The sequence below is a fragment of the Triticum aestivum genome, chromosome 3D (assembly GCF_018294505.1).
Source record: "Triticum aestivum cultivar Chinese Spring chromosome 3D, IWGSC CS RefSeq v2.1, whole genome shotgun sequence".
Taxonomy (NCBI): domain Eukaryota; kingdom Viridiplantae; phylum Streptophyta; class Magnoliopsida; order Poales; family Poaceae; genus Triticum; species Triticum aestivum.
Window position 1 is genome coordinate 267945455 of NC_057802.1, and position 9831 is coordinate 267955285.

At 47.4% G+C, this 9831-nt stretch overlaps 1 protein-coding gene across 1 annotated transcript; it reads right to left on the minus strand.

Moving 5' to 3' along the window:
* Positions 1-491: 491 nt before the first annotated feature.
* Positions 492-1872, minus strand: LOC123074501 (uncharacterized). The gene is made up of 2 exons (XM_044497322.1): positions 1533-1872; positions 492-1452 (listed from the first exon to the last, which is right to left on the minus strand). The coding sequence occupies exons 1-2, from the start codon at positions 1849-1851 to the stop codon at positions 1208-1210; spliced, it is 564 nt and encodes a 187-aa protein (XP_044353257.1). The 5' UTR covers positions 1852-1872; the 3' UTR covers positions 492-1207.
* Positions 1873-9831: the final 7959 nt, after the last annotated feature.

The window sequence follows — 9831 nt, forward strand, 5'->3', positions numbered from 1 at the left end:
TGCTGGATTTGAAGTACATCATGATCCAAAGATGAGGAAAGGCTTATGGGAGGGGATTTACACTTAGGTCGTGGCAAGAGGGATTTTTGAAAAGGGGAGAAGATCATTCCAAATGCCATAGGGCTATTTAAAAGATTTTTCAAAAGTAAACTCCCAAGTGAAAAGCATTTGGTTTTGAGTCCAAATAAGAAGGGAAAAACCTCCAAGATCAAAAACCAAGCCTTGGGTGAATCCAAACAAAGTACTTGTCATAAAAGAAATTTTTTTAAAGGGAGAGTTCTTTAGAAGAAAATAAAAAAAAATTGAATCACCTCCCTCAAATCAAATAAAAGTTTGAAAAAACCAATTAAAATTTTGGGTGTCACAGATATATACCTCGGTTATACGTGGTGGCCGCGACGACGGACCCGGCGAGTAAAAGTTAAAAAGAGATATATCACAAAAGCCATCATTTTATTGATCGATCATACAAAAATTTGCTGGGACTAAGCAATCTTTGTTTTGGATGAGCTAGGACAATTTATATTTAACTAAGATACAAAAAATCTATTTGAACTAAGTGCAGCTTTTGCAGAGCAGACCATGATCTCTAGTTCGCTCCCTCACTCAGGAGCTTTGTACGCGAGGACTGTAGCAATCTCCGGAAATGTTCCCCCGGCGGCCAGGAAGGCAGTGGCCTCTGCACGGTGTCTTTCATACGACTCGGCCACCTTCGAAGAAGTCCGAATGGCATCCTCGTGAGCTTCAAGATGGCGGAAGCTAGAAGTCATCATGTCAGCTAGGACACCTGTGCGCTTTTCAGCTAGTGCCGCCATCTCGGTTTCCTTCTCGTAGAGGACCTTGTACTCCTCGGCAAGCCGTTGATGTTTGCTGGCAAGCGTCTGATGTTCTTCAGCCAACTTCTTTTGTCCGTTGCAGATGGAGGCAAGGTTGGCAAGGTGTCCCTCTAGGCGGGGCCCTTCCTTCTCGAGGCGGCGAAGTCCTTGAGTGATCCCCGCATGAGCTGCATCGAGCTTCTCCAGCAGAGATGACACTTGCACCGACGCGGGTGCCGATGTGTGGGAAGTGGTGAGACCACCCTTTCCGCCCAGACGAGCCACCACTACTTCAAGGTGGCGAATCAGAATCTCAAGGTCTGGCGGGACCTCGTTTGCATATGATCTTCCACATACTTATCACAGACTCTATTCTAGTTATGGTTAGCTCCTCATCGATCGGCTGCTCCCTTAGTGCCTTTTTTACATCTTTGAGTCCTATCGAGATACTTTGCTGCTGTTCCGGGCGGGAGGACAAGGCTTGGCATCGAGATGTTGTTAGCTAGAGGGACTTTGAGCTTCTCTAGTAGAGTACTTTCTCCGGCAAGGATGTTCTGGTGTCTCTTAAGTATTGCCTGGAGCTCCTTTGCTTCAGGGGAGTAGAAGCCTTCTAATTTAGTTGACTTGTTTGTGACATCTGAAAAAAGAAAGACAGTCAAGAGAGCATATAAAAAAGATAGAAAGAATATGCAAGAGGGCTGGGTAGTATACACATACCAAAAGCAGACGATCTTGGCCTATTCACAGTCACCCCATCATTTTTGCTGTTGATAGCTCCTGGTGACCCTTTTTTGTTTGCTTCAGTGGTCCCGGTTGATGTTGCTAGAGAAGTAGGTTTTGTCACCAGGAAGGTGGATTTGGCAATGAGATCGTTCCCTGCCGCAGTTGAAGAATTCGAAGCTGGATCACTCGCTGATGGTGATGTGAGTTTCGCCGCCGAACTAGACCCAGCTGGAGGTGCCGATTTGGTGACCAGATCGTCTTGGTCCATGCCTTCCATCACCTCGTTTAGGAGTCGCTCCACGCCGCGACTCATAGGCACGTGCAGCAATACATCTTCGAGCTTGTCCTGCATGCACACAGGATATACACGGGATTAAAGGAAGAAATACATTCATACAAATTTTATTTGTTACTGGTATTATTACTATTTCCTTTACCTCCAGGTTCCCTAGTGGCGGAGCATCGGCGTCAAGGGAGAGGACCGTCCTGTCAGAATTTTTGGAGTTGCGGCTAGGTTGATGCCGCGAAGATCGTGGTGCACTCGGCAACGGAGGCGTCAAGCGTGTATACTCCGCACTGCTAGAGCTACCTTTCGACCTGCTTGGCGGTGGGGGAGGAGTCGAGTCACCTTTGCTTTTCTTAGCACCACTCGTCGAGCCGTCAGCATCTCAACTCCACCCAGACCTCTTTCCCATGGTATCCTGATGACACGGGGAAGACAACAAATACAAAATTAGCAGGAGACCAAGAAACACAAGTTTTTCTTGCATGTATTCAAGACGTGCGTACGCAAAGCTATGCATTGGCTTATGAAGAGGTAACGAAGCTGTACCTTTTGTTTTTTTCTTCCGATAGGACGTGTCGTCAACAATGGGCGAATTTGTGTGCTTTGAGACGCTGCCTGGGGTCTCATCTTTAAAGCAGCTCACATGACGTTTACATGGCAATATCCGTGCGAGAGCCCTAGTCAGATGCGTCAAGAAGTAGCATCGACTGGGAGCTTTGGTCTACGTTGAGGATGTAGCTTCCTTGTATAAAAATTGAAAGCTGAACTTGCCTTGTGAAGATGTTCGAGGGTGACTCGGTATTCATCGGCCAAAAAGAGTATACGTGAGGTTTGGTTTATTATCATATGCACTTACCTTATGCATGCATGTTCAAGAAAAAGAAGGTTTGCATGTACGTGCCTAGATTTCCCTAGACTTGATACGTATATACGTATTCGGGTATCTCGGCCGGCCGGCAAGCTTGCCGGTGTACGTATACCCGAACACCCGTACAATACTTGGTTAACCTGCCTTTTTGTCTGTAACTAAACCAACACAAACGCTAGTATGGATACATGTATGGGTATTACGTGTTATTTTCCTTTTGTGATATTAAACAAGTATACATGGACATGGCATGTTTTGATCTCCCGAAGAATCACACGTTCGGTCTGGAGGTGGCTAGCTAGGTATGTTACGATTCGTTTTGCAGCCGTGCAGGGCCAGAAGAACGATCGCATGGAAAGGCAAGTTTTTAAGATGGAAACCCCACATATCGAAAGGTTTGCGCCGACATGCGACCGAGAGGGTTTGCCTCCTCCCTATAAATACCCAAAGACTTTAGCACTCAGGCCAACGGGAGAACCCACGCAAGAGGAGGCGGCACGCAGTAAGACAGACGCAAAAACCGATCCATCACACACCCATCCATAACTCACGCAAGAACACATAGTTGTCTCACGACTCCAACACCGGCGGCCGTCTCGTGCAAGCGCAAGGAACCCGGCGACATGAACATGAAGCACACATTCCCCGATGGTGAGATGATCATCTAATTATTATTATTATTGTCTCTCCCTCACATCCAGCATGCATTCACTATACACGGAGAGTACGTACCCGATCCCGCCGTCGTCGCCGGAGGCAATTTCACCGGACCAGGAGTCTACACAGACACCGTCACACTTTGTCTATGTCAAGCTCTTCGTCTTCAAGCGTCATGTTCTTGGTTGAAGATGACCCAGGAGCAGCCGGAGCTCGCCAACGACGCAGCCCAACCGCTAGCCCTGGTGCTCTACCACGGCGGCCTACCTGGCCCCGACGAACAGGTCGCGACGCATGGTGAACAGGTCTTGATGAACAGGTCCATGATGTTCCAATCACGGTGTATAGACTCCGATGCACCGGTCCTCGGCAAACAGGTCACTGGTGCACAGGTCCATGGTACCCCGAACAGGTCTCGCGCCTTGCTTCCCAGAGGAGACAACATGGCGGAGCCGGAGCTCGCGACGACGTAGCCCGAGACAAGCCCATGACGAACAGGTCTCTCTAGTGCATAGGTCCATGGCGTTACGATCATGGGGGACAGGTCCATGGCGCCCCGGACAGGTCTCACGCCTTGCTTCTTGGAGGAGACGATGTGGCGAAACCGGTGCTCACGATGATGCATCCCGAGACCGGTCCCACCTATGAAAGCGCACCCACCATCGCTAACAGGTCCTTGGCGTACAGGTCTCGGCGTGCTACTTGTCTCGATAAACCACCGAATACGGCGTTTAGCCGAGACGAGGCACCCACCATGGCGGACAGGTCCTTGACGTATAGGACTCGATGTATAGGTCCATGGCGTCCCCGGCATATGGGTCCCCTTTCGGTGTAGCACCCACCCAAGGCAATGAAACCTCTACAACATCTCTTCATGAGTTCGCCGGGTGGCGTCCTTGACAAAACTAACTGCCATAGACTTGGCATTCAATCAAGAGAGACACAGCTATCACGGCTCACAGGCCATTGGTGAACAGCTTCCGGCGTACAGGTCCACGGCGTCGCCGGTGTACTGGTCCCCTTTCTATGGCCATGTGAGGTGGCATCCTTTGCCTTGGCGGACCGTCGTAAACTCGGCGTCCAACCGAGACGAGGTGCCAACCACACCGGCATTGCCGATATGAGCGAGCGTTGGTTTTACACTGACGCCGGTCTCCATAAGAATACTCCCGCGAGGCAACCCCTTGCATACCCGACGAAGCCGCTGCATCGTCAAGAAGTCCGAGTAGAGCATGACCCATGCAACTTCAACACCGACTACATCAACGCTGTCAAGACCGACGAGGCGCGACGGCGAGGGTGAACGTTGCCAACACAAAGCCATGTTTTGAGCGGCACGTGTACCGATGAGGACACGGGCTTTGCCGCCGCCCACACCATACACTCACACCATCATCATCATGCATGGAGAAAGCGAAGCGAAGACGACGAAGACGACCACACGGCTTAATCGGAGGTATCTCGCGGAGCAACCCGCGGGAGTAATTAACAGGGAGCTTTTCAAGGCCCCGGGAACCAGGAGACCGCACATCGCCATAGTCAGGCAGGCCGCGCTAGTAGGCCACGGAGCGCAACCATCTTTTATGGGATCTTGTATTTTTGTTCATCCAAAGAGATAAATCAAATACTTGTTTCCCGTATCACTTTTCTTTGTGTACTACGGTACACTGGCACGCCCGCATGTTTCTTTTTCCCCGGCGCATGAGAGAAATCAAACACTTCCTCTTCCCTTCTCACGGAGTGCCCATAAGATTTTTCTCGTGTCAAACACATGCATAAATTGGTTACTCAAGATTTCTCAAGGCAACTATACTTAGCATAGCTTTATAGCTTCCAACAAAATTTCTAAACGAGAATGCTCGCCAAGTTCTATCAAACATACACTTCTTGAGTCCTAAACAATGGATATAGAGATGGGAGACACTTTTGCTGGTCATTTGAGAAGATGGAATGACGACAGATTGATTTACGGACTGTAAATCTGGTGGAAGGGGTGATAGGTGCAAGTTCGCCTATCGTTTCCTAGCCAAAGAATTACGTATGACCTTGAACTGGCAATCAATATACTAGTATTGTCCATGGTCACAACACATACACACAACAGTTTTGACATCAGACCATCACCATCACCATCACTAATTTACAAATACTCTACTTGGATTGCAGCAGCAAACACTGGCTTTTGGAATTATAGCTTCAGACCATATGCGTACAGTGCTCCTTTCCATTGTGTCTATGAGCGCGGAAGCAACAATTGTAGTGGTCAAAGAATAGCGGATTAAAGCATTAGTACATCAATTCTGGTCAGGAAATGACAATGATCTCTGAAGAAATTGTCAGCTCCAAACTGAAGAACTGCAGCATCCATGGGTTCTAATAAATCTGCTCAAGTAAATCAGTGTTGGCTCCTAATGAAATTCGGCCAAAGGGCATGTCAATCAATATCAAATCTGTTGAATACTAAGATGGATTTGGTCACTACTTGTAGAGAGATAAGCAAAGCACTACCACTGCCCACTACTTGTAGAGAGATAAGCAGAGCCAATGGCATCCTAGGAGGAGGAGGTGAACTTGGTGATGGTATATGTGCCCTCAGAGACGGCGTGCTTGGCGAGCTCGCTAGGGAGGACAAGGCAGCAGCCATGGCCGGGGGTGGAAGAAACCCATCTGACATGGGGAAAGGGGGAGAGGTGAGGCAAGGACTTACAGCGGGGTAAGCCGGAGGATATACGCCAGCGTTGACGTGGCAAGCGGCGGCATCTTGAGGAGGAGTCGGGCGACGATGCATTGAGCGGGCGGCAGCGGCTTGGTCTCCTCCAAATCCTCGAGTCCCCCTTGGAGGGCTGAAAAACACGTGAAAAGGGGGTATCGGAGGGGCCCTGGAGGGGTTGGTCCATGGAATCCTCGCGTATCAAATAGATCGTCTGGGTTTTGCACGGTTTCTGGGCCACGCGAGGAATATCTGCTCGAATCCCCCAATCCACGCGTACCAAATAAGGCATGAGGAAGTTGCCAAGAGGGCAAAGGCCAAACCAAAACATGAAGCAAGAGAAGCGAAGAAAAAGCAAGTTGGGGATAAAAATGTCAAGCTAACCAAAGTAGATGTTCAAAAGAAGAAAGAGCAAGCTTCTGCTTCCAAGGGAAGCGAGTCAAAGAAGTTAGTTTCCCCTCAAGCTCGCCAAAAGAAAACCACAGCAAGAGAACATGGAAGGTTGTGGCTGACTCCTCTGATGAGTCGTCTGATGAAGAAATGGGTGATGAATTTCCATGTATGACCAGCCTGCTATTCAAAACAAGCCATCACAAACTCCTTCTCTAGTGAAGGTTTCGCTCACTCCAAGGAGATCTCCGAGATATGCACCCATAGCTGAGAAAGCTTCTCGTTGTGCTCCACCAACTTCTTTGGAAAGTGCCTCGAAAAGAAAGCTGTGTATCGAAGGAGATGCCTCTGCCAAGAAGGTCAAGCACTATGTTCCTGCTTCCATAAGGAACAAAAATATATCTTTGGAATGATGATTTACATCATTGATAGTGCAGCATATGATGCAAAGACGGATGATGTGAGCAACTTGGGTCTGCTAGAAGGTGTGACTGAAATGGTGACCAAGCATTTTCGTCAACTGAAGAAAATCTCTAGGAAGCTCAACAAGGCTATAAAGGACAAGCAAGCATTGGAGACAATGAGGAAAGAGGCCAAGACCGAGTACCGAAGGAAATGTCTAAACAAAGAAATTCTTGGTATCACCAAGGCTCTCATTGTAATCAGAAATGAGAAATTTGAATGGCATGGCAGGATGCATATGGATATCTCTGAACTGTGTGGCCGAAAGAATGATCGCCTTGCTCAAAGGAGAATTCAGGAAGAGAAACGCCAGAAGACTTTGCCTAGAGCTGCTAAGCGGAAGGAAAAGAAAGATCACCACTTACAGGTTGTAACCTCTGATGATGCACCCATTAGCTCAAGTGCACCTCTGTAGAAAATTCCACCATCTCCACCTCACGAAGAAGAACCAGAGCAAAAGTTGCTCCTGCGGTCATTATCTAGTGCCAACAGCTCAAGATGAGCAAAATGCAGTGGTTGATATTTTTCTCAACAACCCCGATGAAGGAAATGCACCACCTCAGCAGCAGGACAATGATGATCACACTGATGAGGATATTGAAGTCAAAAAACCAAATCTTTCACCTGTGCCGATGCAAGTTAACCCTTCTTCTTCCAGCAAGAAGGGTGACCAGATTAATCGGGAGCAATCTGCTCCTCGAGAGAAAAGTACCCCAGTCACACCCTCGGTTGTTCCCTCCCTGATGGATGCACCTATGCTCCTCGTTCCACAGCTCCACTCGTGGAAGAGGTGAAAAGAAATCTGTTGAGCCAGTTGCTCAAGTGACTGTTAGTGCATCACCTACTTATGTGCCGAAGTCAGCTGAGATTGCGAAAGAAAGGGCCCTAGTGTCCGAAGAAACGAAAGCCCTAAAGGAGTGCCAATGAGCAAAATTGTTGGTTCTTCAATTTCATCAAAGCCATCTGAGTCTACAAAGTCAAGAAAGCGCAGTGCTCCTCTTAGGCCAATCAAAGAAGATTTAGCTGTACGAGATGAATCTCTAAGAAGGTGCTCCCCTGAAGAAGAACTCCCAAGGAACCCACTCGAAACATTTCTGTTGTTTCCTGTGGAGGATGATCCAAATGGCCCAGCATTCAATGACCAGTTTCATCGCTCAAAGCTTTTCTTCTTTGGCACCAGCCCTTATGAAGGAGAAGAAAATCTTTGTTGCCAAGATTCTGGACCAAAGAACAAGCCGCACATTATGCTTGAATCCTGTTCTGTAAGAATCACATTTTCAAGCACAAGATCTTGGATTTTGCCGAGCTTGAAACTTTACCATGTTTTCATCACACCATTGAGAAATTTGAGCATGTCTTCCTGAAGAGCTTTCTTCGTTTCAATCATGGCTGGAACCGGGAAGTCATACTTCAGTTCTACGCCACTCTTTATATCTCAGGAGATCTTGCGGATAGCAGTACATGGGTTCTCGAGTGGATGACTGAGGATGAAAAGATCAAGTGTTCTCTTGATCATTTTCTAGCTCTGTTGATCTCCCTCAGTGTGTTTGATGAAACTCGTGAACATAGGCTCCACTGGTGGGAAGTACCAGAGGCTGAATTGCATATGTTGATGGATCCCAAGCTTGTTGGTGATGCTTTCACTAAAGCAAATCCCAAGAATTTGTCGTATGAAAACAAGGTGCTATTATTCATCTATGTAATTCCCTCACTCCAACCAATAGGCCAGAAAACATTCAAGGCATTGTGGCCAATACTCTCAATGCTATATCAAATGGCATTCGCTTTGACATTCTAGATCTTTTCATTCGGAACCTGGCATATGCAACTGACAGTGCTCAAGTTCTAAAGCCATATGTTCCATGGATCATATTTGCCATCGAATAGCTTACAAAGGAGTTGTTTTCCCTCATGTCCCGAAAGTTTATATGCCTCTGGTTTGTGATACTCTTCGAATCGTGAAAGATATTGGGAAAGGAAAAACTCCATTGATGCAACTGCTTCTACTTTTGCAGCTGCTCCCAAAATCACCAAGGACGTTGTGGAAATCCCTCGGGATGAAAATCCATCTTTGTATGAGATTTGTCTTTGGACCCAGCAGGACCTGGAGAGCCACATTTATCCAAGATTGTATGATATGCTTGAGTATCTAAATTATCATGTCAAAACTAGACTATTGCTTTGAGTCACTAAAAGTCCAATTGTCCATGCTAGCTATAAAGAAAAGAATATGATATGACATGACAGGCAGCATTTCACATCAAAAATTATGTTTTTATCACTTACCTACTCGAGGACGAGTAGGAGTTAAGCTTGGGGATGCTGATAAGTCTCCAACATATCTATAATTTTTTATTGTTCCATGCTATTATATTATAAATCTTGGATGTTTTATAATCATTTTATAGTAATTTTATAACATTTTTGGTATGAACCTATTGACATAGTGCCAAGTGCCAGTTGTTGTTTTCTGCATGTTTTTTACATCGCGGGAAATCAATATCAGACGGAGTCCAAATGCAACGAAACTTCACGGAGATTGTTTTGGACCAGAAGGAACATAATGTGCCCTGGCTGCGCCTGGGGGTGCCCCGAGGAGGGCACAACCCACCAGGGCGCGCCAGGAGGCCCAGGCGCGCCCTGGTGGGTTGTACCCACCTCGGTGCCCCCCGAACCGCCTCTTTGCTCTATAAATACCCCAATATTCCCAAAACCCTAGGGGAGTCGACGAAATATTCATCCAGCCGCCGCAAAGTCCAGAACCACCAGATCCAATCTAGACACCATCTCGGATGGGGTTCACCACCTCCATTGGTGCCTCTCCGATGATGCGTCTTTGTAGACCTTCGGGTCCGTAGTTAGTAGCTAGATGGCTTTCTCTCTCTCTCTCTCTCTCTCGCTGAATTCTCAATGCAATGGT